Genomic DNA, 22,344 nt, shown 5'->3' with positions numbered 1-22,344 from the left:
TAGTCTTATATTAATGTTAATTTCCTAATGTTGTTAATTATGCTGTGGTTATGTAAGAGAATAATCTTGCTTTTAAGATTATTATACACTGAAGTATTCATGGGTAAAAGATAATCATGTCTGTAAATTACACTCAAATGGTTCAGAAAATAATAAGCATATATAAATAGCCCTGGTGCCAAGGTGGTCAAAGCCATCAACTGCTAATGGAAAGGTCAGCAGTTCGAAATCATCAGTGGCTCCACAGGAGAAAGATGTGGCAGATTTACAGGCTTGGAAACCCTGTGGGGTCGCTATGAGGCAGCATCGACTAGACGGCAGCAGGTTTGGTTTTTGGGTTACAGATAAATAGAATAACAAAGCAAACGAGGTAAACATTAACATTTAGGGAATCTGGATGAAAGTATACAGGAATATGGGAATTCTCCATACTATTCTTATAACTTTTTCTAAGTCTGAAATTATTTCAAAATGAAAAGTTACAAAAAATACAGGCACACCTCGGAGATATTTTGGGTTCCGTTCCAGACCACCACAATAAAGCAAATATCTCAATAAAGCAAGTCAAACAAATTTTTTTGTGTTTACACTATATTGTAGTCTATTAAGCGTGATAGCATTATGTCTAAAAAACAATGTACATACCTTAATTAAAAAATACTTTATTGCTAAAAAATGCTAACCATCATCTGAACCTTCAGCAAGTCATAATCTTTTTGCTGGTGGGGTGTCTTGCCTTGATGTTGACGGCTGCTGACTGATCAGGGTGGTGGTTGCTGAAGGTTGAGATGGCTGTGGTCATTTCTTAAAAGATGACGATGAAGTCTGGTGCATCAATTTCACAAAAGATTTCTCTGTAGCATACAATGCTTGTTTGATAGCATTTTACCTATAGCAGAACTTCTTCCAAAATTAGAGTCAATTCTCTCAATCCCTGCCACTCCTTTATCACTAAGTTTATGTAATATTCTAAACCTTTTTTGTCATTTCAACAAAGTTCACAGCATCTTCACCAGGAATAGATTCCATCTCAAGGAACCACTTTCTTCGCTCATCCATAAGATGCAACTCTTCGTCTGTTAAAGTTTTATCAGGAGATTGCAGCAATTCAGTCACATCTTCAGGCTCCACTTCTAGTTCTATTTCTCTCTCTATTTCCACCACATCTGCAGTTACTTCCTCTACTGAAGTCCTGAACCCCTCAAAGTCATCCAAGAGGGCTGGAATCAACTTCTTCCACACTCCTGTTAATGTTGATATTTTGACCTCCTCCCATGAATCACAAATGTTCTTAATGTTATCTAGAATGGTGAATCCTTTCCAGGTTTTCAATTTACTTTGCCCAGATCCATTAAAGGAAGCACTAGCTATGGCAGCTATAGCCTTATGAAACATATTTCCTAAATAATAATACCTGAAAGTCGAAATTACTCCTCGATTCATGGGCTGCAGAATGGATGTTGTTAGCAGGCATGAAAACAACATTAATCTCCTCGCACATCTCCCATCAGAGCTCCTGGGTGATCAGGTACCTTGGCAATGAGCAGTAATATTTGGAAAGGAATCTTTTTTTCTGAGTAGTAGGGCTCAACAGTGGGCTTAAATACTCCAGAAACCCTGTTGTCAACAGATGTGCTGCCGTCCAGGCTTTGCTGTTTCGTTTATAGAGTATACGCAGAGTAGATTTAGCATAGTTATTTTATTAACGGCCCCAGGATTTTCAGAATGGTAAATGAGCACTGGCTTCAACTAAAAGTCACCACTGTAGGAGCCCCTCCCAAAGAGTCGGACTGTCCCGTGAAGTTCTGAAGCCAGGCACTGACCTCTGCCCAGCTACGGGAGTCCTAGACGGCATCTCTTCCCGTACAGGGCTCTTCTGTCCACACTGGAAACCTGTCTTCAGCATGGCCACCTTGATCCATTATCTTCGCCAGATCTTCTGGAGAACTTGCCGTAGCTTCTACGTCAGCCCCTGCTGCTTCACCTTGCACTTTTATGGTACGGAGACGGCTTCTTTCCTTAAAATCTCATGAACCAACCTCTGCTAGCTTCACACTTTTCTGCTGCAGCTTCTTCACCTCTCTCAGCCTTCAAAGAATTGAAGACAGAGCAGTGCTCTGGATTAGGCTTTGCTTAAGGGAATGTTGTGGCTGGTTTCTCTTCTATTCAGACCGCGAAAACTCTCTCCATATCAGCAATGAGGCTGTTTCGATTTCTTATCTTTTGTGTGTTCACTGGAGTAGCACTTTAAATTTCCTTCAAGAACTTTCTCTCTGCATTCACAATTTGGCTAACTGTTTGGCGCAAGAGGCCTAGCTTTCAGCCTACCTCAGCTGTCGACATGGCACCCTCACTAAGCTTAGCCATTTCTAGCTTTTGATTTAAAGTGACAGACTTGTGCCTCTTCCCTTCGTTTGAACACTTAGAGGCCATTGCAGGGTTATTGACTGGCCTAATTTCAATTCTGTTGTATCTCAGTGAATAATAGGGAGACCCAAGGAGAGGGAGACAGACAGGGGAATGGCCGGTTGGTGGAGCAGTCAGAACACACACGTTTACTGATAAAGTTCACAGTCTCACATGGGCATAGTTCACGGTGCCCCAAAACAATTACAACAGTAACTTTAAAGTGCACTGATCACCATAATGGATGCAATAATATTGACAAGGTATGAGATATTGCGAGAGTTATCAAAATGTGACACAGAGACATGAAGTGAGCACGTTGTTAGAAAAATGGTGCTTATAGACTTGCTTGACAATACGGTTGCCACAAACCTTCGATTTGTAAAAAATGCAATTATCTACAAAGTGCAATAAAGCAAAGTGCGATAATAACGAGGTATGCATGTACATATTTTTGCAAATTTATCAAGAATTAAAAAAAAAGAAATTTTTTCTTTTTTTTTATTCTTGAGGGAAAATAAAAATAAGAACAATTTTTCTTTTTTTTCCCCACTTTTTCCCTTTAAGAAAGATATTGATCCAGATGGTCTTTTCCTATTTTTAAGGACAATCACACTAGGAGTAACTGACTAGGTAAGAAAGGTAAAAAGTGAAATGAAATCATAGCTTACAACTAATTACTGTTGAAGGAGAAGAATTTAATTAGTTATGCCAGATGTAAAAAGTCTAAAATGCAGCATTCCTTGGCAATAAGCATAGCGCCCTCCCTTTTTTTAATTTAACAACATCAAGTGAAGACCTAACTCCAAGCCTGAAATATGTTTGAACTTCAGAGTTCAATATCATTTTCTTTGCCAATGAACATGCTGAAGATTCAGTAAGAGCTGGCCAATTGTACATTCAATCCTGGAATTGGTCTGATTTTCCATCGGACTACATTTCTACATCGAATTACCAATATACCAGATATGAGTGTCTTCAAACCCATTTTGGTGGCAAGAATAGAATAAATCTTCAATAATCTGGTTAAAAAGGAGAGCTGAGAGCATATGAATTTGTTGACAAGTCTGAAACCCATCAATATTAGCCAAAAATATAGAGTTCATGCATACCTAAAGTCCAAGAGAAAGCAATTTTCACATAGAACTGAACACTTTCCCTGTTTATCTTATTTTTATTTATTTTACCTCTGGACAGGGTTCCACATGACAGTCTTTTATTGAACAATGGCCATCTTCAGCCCAGAAAGGGCATGGTCGCTTTAGATTAACCTTAAGAGAGAGAATGAACAAATTAATGTTAGTAAACATGTATTATAGTTATGGAATGCTCTCTAAAGCTCCACTGCACGAGGCAATAGTAATTTGGTGGTGATTAAGAAGGAAAAGCTCCCTGTCCTTGTTGTACCTATATAGTTCAGAATTTTAAAAGATCGCAGTTTTGGGGACATCCAAATTTCTTCAAAAAAGGAATACAAGTTCAAGTACACTGATGATATGAAGAACACTAAAATGCACTTTAGGGCTACTTTAATATGTATCAGTTTCTTAATGTTACTTATCAGGGTTTTCTTAAGCATCCACTCATTCAATATGTACTGAACATCTACTATATGTCAGGCACTGTGCTAGACTCTAGAGGAAAAAGAGGCAGAAAAAGCACTTCCCACCCCTGGAACTTAAGCCTACTGAAGGGAACAGAAATATTTTAATCGTGTGTTTCTTTATTAAAAGTTGTGGCAAGTGCTACAAAGGAAAATCCAGGGATTTGTGACAGAAAATAATGGAATGGTGGGATGGAGACCTCTGAGGAGGTAATATTTACGCTGAAAAAGGATGGATGAAAGTTGGAGGAAGTCATTTGCCTAGATAAGATGATATCAAGTAACTGGACAGTTCTGGAAATTGGAAAACACCAACTTAGTTGATGCTTAGTGGGCAAGAGGGAGGGTGCAAGGGAATGAGAGAAAAGGTAGGTAAGGGATAGATCATGTAGGATACTTTAACCATGTTGTAAAAACTCCAGATTTTCATATTCTAAACATAACGGGCAACAGGTAATTCAATAAGACCTGCAAATGGAATACCCAAGCCAAAAATTAAGGTTTTATTCTTGTTTCTTCCTTTTCTTCATCTCCTTCAAACAATTCATTACCTACTTCTTCTCACCACCTCCACTGTCATCACTTATCTCTCACCTGGACTACCGCAATAGTCGCCCTGCTTCTAATATCATCTATCCTCCACACAACCAGAGTTATCTCTTTCAAACAAAAACTGGATTGCATCAATCCCTGTTCAAAACATTCCTGTGGCTTCCCATCACTCTTAGAGTTGAGTCCAAGCTCCTTAGCAAGCTCCCCAACCTTCATAATCTGGCCTCTTTCCCACATTTCTGACCTCCTCTCCTACCACTCTCCTTCAGCCATACTGGTTTTTTTTTTTTTTTTCCTGAGAACACATCAAGCTTCTTTCTGTGTCAGTATCTTTACACTGGCTATTCTCCTTGCGCCTGTGCTACTGTTCCTCAAAATCTCCTCATGGCTTACTCCTTCACGCAACTCAGATCTCTGCTTAAATATCACCTCAACAGAGAAATCTTCCCTGGCCATACTCTCTAAAGTAGTGCTCAATATGCACCTACACGCATTGCTTTATATTATTTTATAGCAGTTATCATTACCTGAAATTATATTATTTGTTTGCTTATTTACATCCCCCACTGTAAGGATCACGATTTTGCCTTATTCATTATTTTATTCCCAGTACCTAGACCAGCACCCAGGATACATAACAGGCACCTCAATAAATACCTGTGTTAAACAAAGTAAACAATACCTAATTACAGAGGAGCAGGTACAAAAGGGACACAGACTGGCGAAGATAAGTAGAGAGACTGATAACACAGCAGAAAGGGTGGTCAACTCTGGCTATAAGAGATCAGGGAAGGCCTCCTTCAGGTAACATGTAAAATGGGTATGACTAGGAGTTTCCTAGAGAAAGAGATTTCTAGACATAGGGGTCAGGACGTCTAAAAACAAAGAAGCTTGAAAGAGCAACTCCATTATTACAGTTCCTCGGGCCAAAATCTTGGCATTGTCCTTGATTCCTCTTTCTCATCGAGACCACACAATACCTCTGAAAATCCCATTAGTTCTATCTTCAGAATATATTCAGAATTCAGCACTCCTCAGCACTTCCAGTGTTACCACTGTAGTCCAAGCCACCATCTTTTCTCTCCTGGATTATTGCAATTGCCTTTTAACGGTCTCCCTGCCCACCCTGGTGGTGTAGTGGTTAAGAGCCACAGCCGCTAGCCAAAAGGTCAGCAGTTCAAATCCATCAGATACTCCTTGGAAACTACATGAGGCAGTTCTACTCTGTCCTATAGGGTCACTGTGAGTCGGAATCAACTCCATGGCAGCAGGTTTGGTTTGGTTTTGCCCAGCCATTACACCCATACAGTTTCTCTTCAACATAACCACCAGAGTGATCCTTTTAAAACCCTCCAACCCAGCCAGCACAACTCATACAAGGCAAGGTTATATAAGCTCCACAGACACATCCAAACTCCCTGAGGGACCATATTACTGGGCCGAGGGCTGTGGATACCATGGCCTCGGGGAACATCTAGCTCAACTGGCATAGCGTAGTTTATAAAAAAAAAATGTTCTACATTGTACTTTGGTGAGTGGCCACCTAAGATATTCCACTGGTCTCACCAGTCGGGAGCAAGGGGGAATAAAGAAAACTAAAGACACAAGGGAAATATCAGTCCAAAGGACTGATGGACCACAACTACCATGGCCACTACCAGACTGAGCCCAGTACAACTAGATGGTGCCCAGCTACCACCACCTACTGCTCTGACAGGGATCACAATAGCACGTCTCGGACAGAGGTGGAGAAAAACACAGAACAAAATTCTAACTCACACACACACAAAAAAAAGACCAGACTTACTGGCCTGACAGAGACTGAAGAAACCCCAAGAGTATGGCCCCCGGACATCCTTTTAATTAAGTAATGAAGTCACTCCTGAGGTTCACCCTACAGCCAAAGGTTAGACATGCCCATAAAACAAAATGAGACTAAAGGGACACACCAGCCCAGGGACAAGGACTAGAAGGCAGGAGGGGACAGGAAAGCTGGTAGTAGGGAATCCAAGGTTGAGAAGGGGAGAGTGTGGACATGTCATGGGGTTGGTAACCAATGTCACAAAACAAGATGTGTACTAAGTGTTTAATGAGAAGCTAGTTTGTTCTGCAGACCTTCATCTAAAGTATAAATAAATAAATAAAACCCTCCAACCCATCTCACTTGAATTAAAGATCAAAGTCCCTGAAATGGCCCATAATGCTTTACATGGTCTGCTCCCCCTAGTCTCCTCCCCTTATTCAAAGGCTCCTTGTTGTTCCTCGAATACATGAGACACACAATGGTCTCAGAGCCTTTGCTGTTGCTGTTCCTTCAGCCAAGAATGCTGTTTCCCCAGATATCCATGTGGCTTCCTTTCTCACCCTCTTGAGGTCTTTCTCAAATGCCACATTCTCAGTATTTCCCTGCTCATGTTATCTTAAATTAGATTTCCCATCTCCCAACACTCCCTATTATTCTTTTCTTCTCAATTTTTCTCATTAACACTTAGCACTATCTAATACACCGTACACTTTACTTATTTATCTTGCTCGTTGTTTATGCCTGTCCCTACCCACTGGAGTGTAAGTTCCACAAGGAAAATAATTTCTAGCCCACCTATGTGAGAGGACGTAAAATGTGAAGATCTTTATATCGCATGGTAACAACCACCACGGAAGAGGCAGCAAACAACCAGGATGATAAAATTACCTGGCCAGTTGACCTCAGTCAGGCTTTGTCACCAATAATTCCAGTGCTCGCAAAATAGGTGCATGAAAGGAGTAGGTAGCAAGGATGGAGGTTATACATTGGACCAACAGCAAAGACTACCACTTACCAAGGCTGATCTAGCTACTGCTGTTACAGAAGTGTTCAGCCTACTAACAACCAAGATAAATGATATGTTCCCAAAATGGTACCAGCTCTTTAAGAGACTAATTAGTCATGTGGTGACAACTTAAATATATTAGCTGTCTTCTTGGAAGGCACAATGATTCATTTCGATTGGAAGAGATACATATTCTGAGTACAGATTTGCCCAAGGGCCTCAACAAACACTACTGAAGGAATTCAAAAGAATATTTTTTCCATCAGCATCGAACCCAGTGATCTACTACTTTATAACAAAAGAGGCATGGAAGTAGGCACATGACCATGAGATCCACTGGATTTATCACATGCCACATCACTGCAAAGCTGTGGGCCTAAAAGAATGACTAAACAGTTTGTTGAAGGCACAGCTGATGAGCCAGCTCAACTGTGAGGATCGAACTCATCTTCAAGGATACAATTTACACTTTTAATCAACAACCTTTGATTATGTGCCATGTCCCCAAGAGGAAGAATACATGGGTCTAGGAACCATGGGGCAGAAGCAGGAGTGGCTCTACCCACCATCCCTCGAGTAACCAACCTGAGTAATCTGTGCCTCCCATCACTGCAAATTCAGGTTCTGTGGCTTTAGAGGTCTTAGTTCCCAAAAGGGGAATTCTTTCACCAGGAGACATAATAAAAGTCTCATTTATAATCATAAACTATAGCTGCTACCTGGACTTGGACTTCTTATGTCAAGGGGCCAGCAACAAGAATAGAAATCACTGTTTTGGCAGAGGTATCTGAACCTGATCTACAAGAGGAGGTAGGGCTGCTGATGCACAATGGGGGCAGGGAGGAAACTGTTTGGTACCCAGGTAATTCACTTGACCATTTTCTAAGATAAATGGACAAGTGTAACCCATCCTGGCCTGAGAAAGGCATATTGACCAGAGGCTCACATCCCCCACAGATCTCAAGGGCCTGGATTTTGCCACCAGGTAAGCCACCAAAACCAGCAAAGATGCTAGTTGAGGGTAAGGTGAATCTAGAATGGATAGTAGAGGAGGGAAATGATGAGTATTCGTTGTGACGCTAAGACCAGATGAAACAATAGGGTCTGTACCTTGCCTCACTAACCTTCCTCTTCTAAGTGTCCCCCAGGAAGAGAGGCCCATTAGAATCCTTGAGAAATTACTCCCAAAACTTATATGACAAAGAAGGTCCAAGCAGTGCATGGTGGTTTTAAAATATGTCCACAGTTCTTTGGTACTCCTCCCACAAAAGGTGGAGCCTAATTCCCCTCTCCTACATGTGAACTATACTTACTGACTTACTTCCATTTAGTAGAATGTGGTGGAATGACGATATTTGACTTCCAGATTAGGACATAAGAGTCATTGTGGCTTCACCTTGCTCTCTCTCTCTCTGATCACTCACTCTGGAGGAAGTCAGCTGCCTTGTTGTGAAGACACTCAAGCAGCTCTGTGGAGAGGTCCACATAGCGAGGAACTGATGCCTCCCACCATCAGCCATGTGAGTGAGCCGTCTTGAAAGCTGATCCTCTAGCCCTAGTCAAGCCTTCAAGTGACTGCAGCTCCAGCCAACACCTTGACTTTAAGGCGAGGAATTCCCCAAACATAGGAAGGGGGTTCAGATTCATGCACAAAAAAGACTGAGAGATTTTCATTACTAGACTTAACACACGCAGATGATAAAAGATATACATATTGTGGGAAGAGTCAAAATTGGCTTTGAAAAGGGTCATAAAAATCACATCTATAGACAGCTACGTAGACATCTTTGGTACCAGCTGAATCAAAAATTACAACCTTTTAACAGTGATTGAAATATCGCATTTTAATAAAGGTTGCACAGCCAATTATTTTAAATGCTATCAGTAAGCTGTATGCCTGTAAAAAGTTGAATTGGCAAAAGATATATTTACAACAGCGACCAAAAAAAAAAAAGAGTAGCTGCTGAGGCTGCTTACGTAAAACCAAAAACCTCAGGAGATTCGGTTTCTTAGTTTGGAGACTTAGGGTCATGGTTTCAAGGGACAACCCAGTTAATTGGCCTAATGACAGGTTTAGCACTTCTATTTCACCTCCTAGTTTGTCGTACAGTGCCTGGGGTCTTAAAAGCTTGCAAGCGGCCATCCAATGCACAACAACTGGTCTCTATTTGCCTTGAGCAACAGAGGAAGGAGCACTAGGAACAGAAGGAGGATATGGAATGTGTTGGTAGCTGCCTCCATGAACAACTGCCTCCTTTGCCATGAGACTCTAAGAACTAGATGGTGCCTGGCTACCATTACTGAACATTTTTTTTTAAATAATTTTTATTGTGCTTTAAGTGAAAGTTTACAAATCAAGTCAGTCTCTCACACAAAAACCCATATACACCTTGCTACACACTCCAATTACTCTCCCCCAATGAGACAGCCTGCTCTCTCCCTCCATTCATTACTGAACATTTTGATCAAAGATTCTGAAGGAGAATCTTGACCAAAAGGGGGAAAATCTATAACATAATTTCAAATCTCATGGACGACATACTTTCTGGAGCCATGGAGGCTGAATGAACCTCTGAAACTACTGCCCTGAGATAATCTTTAAACCTTAAACCATAAATATTTCCTCAAGTCTTCTTAAAACCAAACAATAGTTTAGCTTAACCAGTAAAAAAAAATCTGCCTTGAGTATATGCTCTTTTAAGAACTATTTATATGGGGATCAAACTGACAACAGCAATTTGAAAGATTAGATGTTAGGGGGCAATAAATTTATGTTAATGGGGAGGAACACCTCAGAAAAGGAGGGTGAGGATGGTTGCACAATTCAAAGAATGTAATCAATGTCACTAAATGTTACATGTAGAAACTATTGAATTGTATGTTTTGCTGTGTATATTCTAAACAACAACAAAATAAATAAATATTCAGTCAAAGCCACAACAACAACCAAAATTATAACCTTACCTTGTAATAACGGAAATAGTCTCGCTCTTGCAATTTTTTCATTTTGGGGAAGATTTTATAGGTGTTGAAGTTATCAATGCTGTCAATATCACACAAACAATCATCCAGGACTCCAGTGACCTAGAAAAAAATACATATATAATTTAAAAAAATGCAAATCAGTGATGTCTCAACCTTAACAAATAGGTATTAATATGTAAAAAAGACAATTCATTCATCCAAATTAGCCAGTGTTTTCTGATCAAAATATGTAATGGTAAAGCAGTCACTTACTATTTTTTTTTGAAAAAGGGTTAGATACACCCATTCTGAAGAACATTCTTGTCTAGTAGTGAAAAAGAAAGATATTAAATTTTCCCTCCTCGGCCTAAACATATATAAAATCCAGGTAGCTGTTGGAATGTTAAGGCAATCTCTTCCCATATTAACCTAGAAGTCACAGACTAGAATAATAATGTATAGTAATCCTTATCTTCCTTTTAGGCTGCAATTTACTGAATGTCTATGTGACAGGCACCGTGCTAAGAACTTTAGATATATTATCTCATTTACTCTTTGAAAGTAATTTATGAAATAGTTATTATTATTCTCATTTTACATATGAGAAAATTAGACTTATCAAGGTTAAAACATTGGGAGAAACTGGGTAAAGGGTACATGGAATTTCTCAGTATTCTTTTTTACAACTGCATGTGAACCTACAACTAATTAAAATAAAAAAATTCAATTTAAAATTTAAAAAATGGGACTTAAGACTATTAAAGGTTATTCATGTGGTCCATAGGAAAAACAGAAGTAAACAATAAGCAGAAAATTGAACCAGTCCCTACTAGCTGTTTCCTTTTCATTCTTTCTCCTTGGGCATATAAATGTGCCCCCAAATTCCCTACAATATAGAGTCAGAACTATATTATCTTGAGATAAAGAACAAGGAATCCTCACCAAGAATTTTGGCTTTGTTAATCCAACTTACTAGGATCCAGTAACTTAACTCCATCAACTTTTATTCCATTACTCTAGCTTACTACTTCCAAAACTTCAAGCTCTAGCCCCCTAAGTAACATTACAAAAAAATGCAAACCAAAACACTTTCTAGCTTTTCAAAAAATATTATCCAGTGATTGTCTTTCTAATAAATGTTCCTTAAATCACTGTCTTTTAGTTTGTAAACCACTGTATTTCATTTCTTTAAAACAGTTTGATTGTGGTAGGTACTGTGGTTTTCACCATACTGATTCTGACCGTATGCTGAGTAATAATCTAAAAAGCTGGATTATATGAAGAATGTGGCATGAGGACTGGTGGAACACTCATTAACAACATGTGGTGTGCAGATGACACAACCCTGCTTGATGAAAGTGATGAGGACTTGAAGCACTTACTGATCAAAGCACTTACTGATCAAAGACCACAGCCTTTGGTATGGATTACACCTCAACATAAAGAAAACAAAAATCCTCACAACTGGACCAACAAGCAACATCAAGATAAAAGGAGAAAGAACTGATGTTGTCAAGGATTTCATTTTACTTGAATCCAAAATCAACACCCACGGAAGCAGCAGTCAGGAAATTACAAGACGCATTACATTGGGCAAATCTGCTGCAAAAGACCTCTTTAAAGTGGTAAAAAAGCAAAGATGTCACTTTCAGGACTAAGGTGCTCGTGACCGAAGCCATGGTGTTTTTCAATGGCCAGTGAGATTGGAAGAAAACCACAGAAGTTAGTATCCTGGAAGCCAAAGGAAGAAATTATTTCAAGGAAGAAGAGTAATGAGCTATGAAAAAATTCTGCCAATCAGTAAAGCTGAGGTTTAAGAACTAACCATTGTCACAAAACAATATGTGTATAAATTTTTGAATGAGAAATTAACCTGAGCTGTAAACTTTCACTTAGAGCACAATTAAAAAAAAAACAGAACCAACCATTCGCTTTAGCAACATGGAAGACATTAGTGACCGTGACAAGAACTGTCTGATTGGAATCAGCTGGAGAGAGAAAAGAGGAATACAGTAGGAAAGATAAAATAAAGATTATTCTTTTGCAGAATTTTTCTACAGAGGGAAAAGAAAAATAGAGCAGAAGCTAGAGATATGTGGGTCAAGAGAGAACTTTAATATAGTAGAATAGCACCTGTTATGACAGTAATGATCCATTAAAAAAGGAAAATTTGATGATCCAGGAGAGAAAGAAAAGACTGCTAGAGCCATCTTGAGTGAGAAAGAAGGAATTAGATCTACTAGTAGACAAGTGGAAGGACTGGCCTTTGATAAGAGCATACACAGCTCATCTACAAATATAGACAGGAAGTCAGAATATGTGGGTACAGAGACTAGTAGGTGGATAGACATAGATTCCTCTGTGGAAGTTCTCTTCAAATTGCTTAATTTTTTTAGTAAAGTACAAAACCGAGAGTGAGGATAGGAAAGGAGGGGCTAGACAATTAAGCAGGAAGAAAAAATGCATGAAATGATTGTTTTATTCAATAACCATTTTTTCATCTGGGTATTTTGTTGTTCTTAGGTGCCGCAGAGTCAGTTCTAGCTCATAGTGGCCCTTTGTACAAAAGAATGAAACACTGCCTGGTCCTGTGCCACCCTCACAATCATTGTTATGCTTGAGGCTACTGTTGCAGCCACTGTGTCAATCCATCTCATCGAGGGTCTTTTCTTTTTCACTGATCCTCTACCAAGCACGATGTTCTTCAGGGACTCATCCCTCCTGATGAAGTCTTGCCATCCTTGCTTCTAAGGAGATTCTGGCTGTACTTCTTCCAAGACAGATTTGGCAGCCCATAGTATATTTTAATATTCTTCATCGACACCATAATTCAAAGGCATCAATTCTTTGGCCTTCTTTATTCGATGTCCAGCTTTCACATGTGTATAAGGCAACTGAAAACACCATGGCCTGGGTCAGGCGCAGTTTAGCCCTCAAAGTGACATTTTTGCTTTTTTTTTTAAAGATGTCTTTTGCAGCAGATTTGCCCAATGCAATACATAATTTGATTTCTTTGCTGCTGTTTCTATGGGCGTTGATTGTGTATTGAAGCAAAATAATGAAATCCTTGACAATTTCAATCTTTTCTTTGTTTATCATGATGTTGCTTATTGGTCCAGTTTTGAGGATTTTTGTTTTATGTTGAGGTGCAATCCATACTGAAGGCTGTAGTCTTTGATCTTCATCAGTAAGTGCTTCAAGCCCTCTACACTTTCAGCAAGCAAGGTTGTGTCATCTGCGTATTGCACGTTGTTAATAAGTCTTCTTCCAATCCTGATGACGAGTTCTTCTTCATATAGTACAGCTTCCCAGATTATTTGCTCAGCACACAGGCTGAATAACAATAACCAAAAAAAAAAAAACCAAACCCACTGCCATCAAGTCGATTCCAACTCACAGTGACCCCATAGGACAGAGTAGAACTGCCCCATAGGGTTTCCAAGGAACAGCTGGTGGATTCGAACTACTCACCTTTTGGTTGGCAGCCAAGGTTTTAACCACTGTGCCGCCAGGGTTCCTAAAGATTGAATAAGAGTGGTGAAAGGATACAACCCTGACACACACCTTTCCTGATTTTAAACCACGCAGTATCCCCTTGTTCTGTTAGGATGACTCTTTGTCTACGTACAGGTTCTGCATGAGCACAATCAAGTGTTCTGGAATTCCCATTCTTCACAACGTTATCCATAATTTGTGATAATCCACACAGTCGAAAGCCTTTGCGTAGCCAATACAACACAGGTAAACATCTTTCTGGTATGCTCTTTCAGTTGTGATCCATCTGACAACAGCAATGATACTCCTCATTCCACGTCCTCTTCTGAATCCAGCTTGAACTTCCGGTAGTTCCGTATCAACGTGCTGCTGCAACTGCTTCTGAATGATCTTCAGCATAATTGGGTGTGATATTCATGATGTTATTCGGTAATTTCCACATTCTGTTGGATTATTTTCTCATTACTTGAACTGCTACATTTCATTATTTTTAAATCTGTCTGGTCATCTTTAAAATCTCTGATTCTCTTTTCATACTTTCAAGTGTCTCTTTTTTAAAATTTAAACAAATTAAACAAAGTTTGAAAAGGGTACAAAAGACTTCAAAGAATGATTTTTTAAATAATTTCTATTGTGCTTTAAGTTTACTAATCAAGTCAGTCTCTCACATATAAACTTATATACACCTTACTACATTCTCCCAATTACTCTTCGCCTAATGAGACAGCCCGCTCCCTCCTTCCAGTCTCTCTTTTCATGACCATTTTGCCAGCTTCTAATACCCTCCCATCTCCCCTCCAGACAGGAAATGCCAACATAGTCTCAAGTGTCCACCTGATGCAAGTAGCCCACTCCTCATCAGCATCTCTCTCCAACCCATTGTCCAGTCCAATCCATGTCTGACGAGTTGGCTTCGGGAATGGTGCCTGTCCTGGGGCTACAGAAGATTTGGGGACCATGACTGCCGGGGTCCTTCTAGTCTCAGTCAGACCATTAAGTCTGGTCTTTTCATGAGAATTTGGAGTCTGCATCCCACTGTTCTCCTACTCCGTCTGTGGTTCCCTGTTGTGTTCCTCGTCAGGGCAGTCATTGGTTGTGGCCAGGCACCACCTAGTTCTCCTGTTCTCAGGATGATGTAGACTCTAGTTCATGTAGCCCTTTCTATCTCTTGGGCTTGTAATTACCTTATGTCCTTGGTGTTCTTCATTCTCCTTTGATCCATGTGGGTTGAGACTCATTGATGCATCTTAGATGGCCACTTGCTAGAGTTCAAGACCTCAGACGCCACACTTCAAAGTGGAATGCAGAATGTTTTCTTAATAGATTTTATTATGCCAATTGACTTAGATGTCCCCTGAAACCATGGTCCCCAAACCCCTGCCCCTGCTTTGCTGACCTTCGAAGCATTCAGCTTATTCAGGAAGCTTCTTTGCTTTTGGTTTAGTCCAGTTGTGCTGACCTCCCCTGTATTGAGTGTTGTCCTTCCCTTCACCTAAAGTAGTTCTTAATACTATCTAATTAGTAAATACCCCTCTCCCTCTCTTCCCTCTCTCGTAACCACAAAAGAATGTTAAGAATAATGATTTTTTTAATTATCTGGTAATTTCAGAATCTAAGGTCATTAAACTCTATGCAGCAGTTCTACTCTGTCCTATAGGGTCGCTATGAGTCGGAATCTACTGAACAGGAGTGGGCAGTGGGTTAAGGTCATTACAAGTCTGGTTGTTGTTTATGTTGTATGGGGTCTTGTTTCCTTATGTGTTTGTGATTTTTGACTTTTGGCTGCTTATTCTTCTTCGCACTTTATTTTTGAGAATTCTTTAAGACCTGGGTTGAACTAAATTCCTCCAAAGTGGATCAATATTTGCTTTCACCATTAGCCTGTGGCCTATCGACCTGAGACTGCTAAAAGTTAGATATTTCACTTGAAGTTTTTCCTATCACAGGTAGCATAAATTCCGCCTGTAAATCTGCATAAGGGGTAGTTCACCGTACGAATTTTCAAGGTAGGTTCCCCTCCTCCCCTTCAACCAGCAAGTTTCTTTACCTTCTCCTTATTCACAGTTGGGTTCAGTTTTCACTTACTCTTACATTGACGAGGCAGCACTCAAGTCCCTGCTTTATGGTGGGTTCTCCTATTAGTTTCCTCTCCGTGGGCAAGCTTTACTTTTTTGTCCACTCCTTAAGCAGAAATTCAAGGTCTCCAGGGTTTGGGAGAAACCCTCAGAGTAATGGACTAGTACAGCTCTGTTTGAATCCAAACTTCTGGCTTTCTATTTGTTTGGGAGCTCTGTGTATTCCCTGATGTTATGCCACCTCAGAAATGCATTTTAAAAGATTTAAAAATATATCCAACTGAAACTACTTCTTTACAGAAAGATTAACTTGTTATACTGCTTGTACTCACTATACCTTCAGTTCCTAGTGCTTTGCCATACTACAAAGCATTTCATTTACAAGTAGTTCCTGACTTATCAGGTATTCGAGTCATGCTGAATCACAACCTCTTTTTTTTTTTTGGTACATCTTATTGTTAGTAATATGTACACTACATACAATGTTGCAGCACATAATTTGCTGATATTATTATCCTCAAATGTTCATCGAAATGTTCCAAGATCAGACTTATAAAGATACTCATAATAAAAGGCAATCATAAAGAAAACAAAAAAAAAGCATTCCATTTACACCAGAACCGACTTATGACAGAGTTGTTGGACTGGGACTCCATCGTAAGTCGGGGCTACCTGTGTAAGAAAATGGGTCATTAGTTAGGTACATCTGTGTATATACGTGTGCATGTACAGGCGTATCTATGGGCACATATATATACATGTACGTGTGTGCTGCATATATATTCATATGTACATAATAAAGCACATAATGGCACAGTTCCAGATACTTCTTAGACATAACCCAGCGCACCTCTTAGACATAACCAAAAACCAACCTGGGATTGGTTTACTGGATTTGGAGGCTTAAGACCATAGTCTTGTAGGACAACTCAATTTGTATAATATAGTTCATAAAGTTTATGTTCTACATCCTAGCTTAGTGAGTAGCATCCGGGGTCTTAAAAGCTTGCAAGTGGCCATCTAAGATACAACTATTGGTCTCTACACATTTGGAGCAAAAGAAAAAGAAGGAAACCAAAGACTCAAAGATGAAACTATTCCACAGGACTAACAGTCTACATGAACCATGGTCTCATCTACCCTGAGTCCGGAAGAACTAGATGGTGGTGCCCAGCTACTACCACCTATTGTTCTGACCAGGGCCTCAGTAAATAGATCCTGATAGAACCGAAGAAAAATGTAGAACAGAACTCAAATTCTTAAAAAGTCCAACTCACTGTACCAGTTCAGACTACCAGCCCCAAGACAGTTAACCTGAGATACCCTTTAAACTTTGAACTGAAACTACTCCTGGAGATCACATTTCAGCTAAACAACAGATTGGCCCATAAAATAAACAATATCCGTGAGTACTGTGCAGCTTTAAAAAATTATATATATGAGGTCAAATGGTTAACGTTTACTCTAAAGCAAAGATGAGAAGGTAAAAGGAGACAGGCAAACTAGATTTATGTAAACGAAACCACCAGAATGGAAATAATGAGAATATTGACACACAGTGAAAAAATGTAACCAGTGTCACTAAACAATTTGTATAGAAATTGTTAAATGTGAACCTAATGTGCTGTGTCAACTTTCATCAAAAACACAGTAAGTTTTAGATATATGTATAATCCAATGCCGTCTAGTTGATTCCAACTCATAGTGACCCTTAGGCCAGAGTAGAACTGCCCCACAGAGTTTCACACACACATATACATATGTATGTATATATACGTATGAAAAAATATGTATATACACATACATATATATATAGGGTCATGAGAGAGACAAAAGTATATCGTTTTATGTGCTCAAAAGTAATTTTCTCCTTTTATTACAAGATACTGTCAAAATACATATCCTCTTTAATAAATGATTTCTTGTTACTGTACGCTGCTGAGATAATTCCAACTCATAGTGGCCCTACAGGACAGAGTACAATTGCTGCACAAGGTTTCCTAGGTTGTAATCTTCATGGGAGCAGATCACCAAGTCTTTTCTCCTGCAGAATCACTGGTGGGTTCGAACCGCAGACTTTTCAGTTAGCAGCCAAGCTTAACCACTGCGCCACCAGAGCTCCTTGATTTCTTGTTAATAGGGGAATTTTTCAAATAACCTAATTCTACCCTTTATAGTTTACTGTTTTTCTACCAATTTAGTACATGGAAGAGAAGTGAAAGAATTGGCTTAATTCCACTTTCCAATTTTCCTGAGTCTCCCTCTGCTTTATTTCTCATACTACAGAGATGCAAGTATACTGAACTGTGCTATGTAAGACTAGAAAGGGGCCTCCAGTTTAATCCTAGGGCTCCAGTTTAATCCTGCTCTCTTGATATTAGTCATTTAAGCTCTTTAAACTTCATTTACCTCATTGGCTCCACTTCTGATAGATGTTATCAAGTAAAATGAAATAAAGTATATTTAAGCATGTTACAGACATGTACATAATCCAAAATATGATCAAACATTATATTAGAAAGTACCACTGGAAATAAAAACCAAACGGGTTCACTTTTGAGGACTGTCTGGCACCACGTAACTTTAGATATACACAAATCCTAAACTGTTGAACTACATATATCTATTTTGATATAACAAAATTAAAAATACACATGCAACTTTAGATATACACCAATCTTAAACTGTTGAACTATATATATCCATTTTGATATAACAAAATTAAAAGTACACATGCAGTTATAAAGCATTAATATACATAATTAGTGGTAGGCGAAGAAACTTAAAAGAAAATTTCTAGATAGGTGACACGGTATAAAAATATGAAAAAGAGAAAAACCAATACCTAAATGTAACTTTAATGCAAAAACAAACACCCAGCTTTAACTAGAAAATTTTACTTTTCATAAATCTAGCTGATATGCCCCGGAAACCCTGGTGGCGCAGTGGTTACAAGCTATGGCTGCTAACCAAAAGGTTGGCAGTTCGAATCTACCAGGCGTCCCTTGGAAACTCTATGGGGGCAGTTCTACTCTGTCCTATAGGGTTGTTATCAGCAGGTATGCCCAGAGTTCCACTATCTATTTAAGTGTTTCTCTAACTTTGATCCAAAAGGTAGTCCCAAGGATAACTACATGATAGTTACTTTCAAGGCTTATTTAAAACGTTGACTCCTGTATCACAGCCCAGATCCACTTAGGCAGAACGTCTGGAAGTAGGGCTAGAAATGAGGCATTCTTACCATGCTCCCCAAAAGCACAATCGAATTTTGTCCCTTTTATTGTTGTATTGTGTAAATGTATATAACAAAACACATGCCAATTCAACATTTTTTACATGTATAATTCAGCAACACTGATGAAATTCATTATGTTATACAACTATCACCGTTATTCATTCTAAATTGTTACTTTTATTTTTATGAAATCACTCATTAAAAACAGTACTGAAACATGAACACAAACTGAATAATCAGGTTGTCTGGGATTCAGTGCAGAACACCATAAAACCATGAAAAAAGTGTCTGAATAAAGTCAGAAAAACATGTTTACATGGCTACACTCATAGCGACCCTCAATTTTTCATAGCAATTAGCATTAATTGCTTCAAATGACATCTCCCCTCATTATCTGGCCCCGAGACACTTTTTAGTTTTTTCCTTAGCAGTTTTGCCATTTTGCAGCAGGTGCAGACAAGACACAGCAGCACCTGGCAGTCTATTCAAAACCTAATGAATAAAATACAAACACCTCTCTTCAGCAGTGCCTCTGAAAGGCAAAGGCTCTGGCCAGTTAACCCTCAGATTGCCAGCACACTGAGGACACTTGTGTAGTGTTCACAAAGACAACTCTCATACCCGAATTTACTCTCCTCCAGCCACCACCTCAGTCCTCACAGAGCCAGAGCCTCCCTCCAGGAGTCAGAGGAGCCCCGAGGCCAGGGACAGAACCCCCGTGTCCTACTCACCTGGTGATGCCACTTAGCAGATATAGGACAGGGTGGATAAAGAACAAGCAGGCTTGAGCCAGGGAAGGTGTTTGAGCAAGGTGGTCAAAGACGAGGGACTCTCTAGTTGAAAAGTTCCAGAAAGTTGAGTCTTCTCCCCTCTCTCAAGCCACCCCGCTTCTGCTGACCCCGGGGGTCTATCACCTCCTCTCAGCCTCTGCTCCCTGCCTCCTCAGCTCCTGAAGCCTAGGGCCTCACCGTTTCTATCTGTGCTCTCTTCGCAAAAGACAGCCAGTGTTTTCACTCCCGTCCCATCTGCCGCCACACTCCTAGCCGCTTTTAAAAAAATCAGAAAAATATCAATGAAAACACCTCAGGGGACCGTCGCCGTCTTCCTCTTTTTATTGCCACTGCCCCAGAGTGTTGCCATCCTTGTTCACCGCAAGCGGTTCGCAGACGTTTCCTGGGCTCTGCTCTCTTGTCGTTTTCCGCTCGTCTTTTCCGCTCACTAGAAATTACCTCGAGGTCCGGCCCCGGCACCCGGCGCGCCACCACACTGGCCGCTTGGCAGCTGCGCGGCCGTTCGGCCGGGGTCTCCCCATCCCCACTCCCCGCCATCACCTGCGCTTACCTGAGCCTCGACGACGGCGGGGAGGAAGCTCAGGGCGACCAGCAGCTGCACGGCGCCCACCGCCGCCCCCTGCCCTGATCCGGCCGAGCGGACCCCCCGGCTCATGCTGACCTCTCCCCCCGCCGCGGCCGGCCGAGCCCCTGGGGGCGGGGGAACGGCGCGCGGCCCGAGCGACGACCGAAGAAGGGGACGGTTCCCGGATACCGAGCGACTCCAGGGTCAGAGGTCCGGACGCCTGTCCGACGACGGGAGACGCTCGCCCAGGCGCCGGGCAGCTTAAGTGAGGCTGGGAGAGCTGAGCGCCCCCACTTCATGCCCGGCGGCCCCGCCCCCAGCGTTCTCCGCTCGTGGCCACGCCCCTGCCGAAGCGCGAGGCCTTCTGGGGGTTGTGGTCCTGGTGGCACGCGGGAGCGCCTCGGCCGGAAGGCGGAGCCCGCGGGCGAGCAAACCCGGGAACTACAACTGCCGCGGCAGCCCCGCCTCCCCCCGAGCCTCGAGCTCCACGGAGGCCAATGAGCCGGGACCAAGCGGGCCTTCAAAACAAGAGGAGGTGCCTGCGGGCGGAGCGGAGGTTTTCCTCTCCGGGCCCGCCCCGCGGTCGCCGCGGCTCCGCTCCCCGGCCGCGACCTGAGCAATCTAAGCTGGGGGTCTCCCTCCTTGGGTCCCTACAGCGATGGCCACGCATGTCATCCCCTGACACCGTACAGCCGAGCCTCCAGGATTCGCCTAGTACTATAAGTTAGGCACTAATAGTGTGGAATCTTTCAGTCTGAAACGCTTACTTTCATTTACTTTCTGTAGCCTCACGTCTACTGCTGGTGCCACCTGTGACTTCTAGAGGAGACTCCAGCTTGTCTTTTATTTTATAGATCCCTGAGTGAATTTCATCTCTGCTTCACCCTACCCCCACTCCGGTGTTCACACGTGCAATTATAATGTACATTTTTAAAGAATTAGGACAAACCCAAAATTTTATTACAAAATATTTTGTAGTTTTTGAATGGGATAAACACAGAAAAATTTGGAGTGACACAGACTGGGTTCAGATCCCAACTCCAACACATATTAGTTATGTGACCGTAGACACGTCACTTCACCTCTCTGAGCCTCTGTTTGTTCATCCATAAAGTGAATATAATAATGCCTCAAGTATTGTTCTAGAATTACATAAGATAATATCCATAAAGGCCTTAGTATAGTGCCCAGCATACACGGAGTGCTCAATAAATGGGCAGTTCTACTCTGTCCTATAGTGTTGTTATGAGTCAGATTCGACTTGATGGCAAGGAGTTTATTAGTTTTATCAATAATACCTTTGATTTCCACAAAATTAGCAATACATTAACTTATGTTTGTATAGTGTATATTGATTTCCTATTGCTCCTGCAACAAAAGTGGCTTAAAACAGAACAAATGTACTATCTTACAGTTCTAGAGGTCAGAAGTCCAAAATGGGTCAACATAGCTGTGTTCCTTCTGGAGACAGTTGCCTTGCCTTTTCCATTTCTAGAGGCTCCCTGCATTCTTTAACTCATGGCCCAGCATCAAATTGTGGCATCTCCGTTACTCCCTCTGCTTCCATTGTCACATTGCCTTCACTTTCTGACCCTAACTTCACTGCCTCCCTCTTAGAAGGACACTCCCAGATAATCGAGGATAATCTGCCCATCTCAAGATCCTTAATTTAACCACATCTTTGAAGTCCCTTTTGCCATCTAAAGTAACATAGTCACAGATTCCAGGCATTAGGAGGTAGATATTTTTGGAGGGCCATTAATCAGTCTACCACATAGTGCTTAGTATCTTTGAAAGTGCTTTCATGTATATCAGTCCTTGGGATTGCACTGCGATGGATTGCTTTTA

General features: G+C 40.9%; 1 protein-coding gene across 2 annotated transcripts in view; it reads right to left on the bottom strand.

The window, feature by feature from the left end:
• ERO1B (endoplasmic reticulum oxidoreductase 1 beta) overlaps positions 1–20,815 on the bottom strand; it is a 95,625-nt gene extending 74,810 nt beyond the window's left edge. For both annotated transcript variants that reach the window (XM_049868684.1, XM_049868685.1), the window contains exons 1-3: positions 20,482–20,815; positions 10,336–10,455; positions 3,594–3,677 (exon numbers count right to left, since the gene is read on the bottom strand). In XM_049868684.1, coding sequence (XP_049724641.1) covers positions 3,594–3,677; positions 10,336–10,455; positions 20,482–20,586 — 309 coding nt within the window. In that variant the 5' untranslated portion in view covers positions 20,587–20,815. The remainder of the gene's footprint in view (positions 1–3,593; positions 3,678–10,335; positions 10,456–20,481) is intronic.
• Positions 20,816–22,344: the final 1,529 nt, after the last annotated feature.

The sequence above is a fragment of the Elephas maximus genome, chromosome 24 (assembly GCF_024166365.1).
Source record: "Elephas maximus indicus isolate mEleMax1 chromosome 24, mEleMax1 primary haplotype, whole genome shotgun sequence".
In the NCBI taxonomy this organism is placed as follows: Eukaryota; Metazoa; Chordata; class Mammalia; order Proboscidea; family Elephantidae; genus Elephas; species Elephas maximus.
Note: the sequence above shows the minus strand (reverse complement) of the source record. Positions and strands in the feature narration are given on the sequence as shown.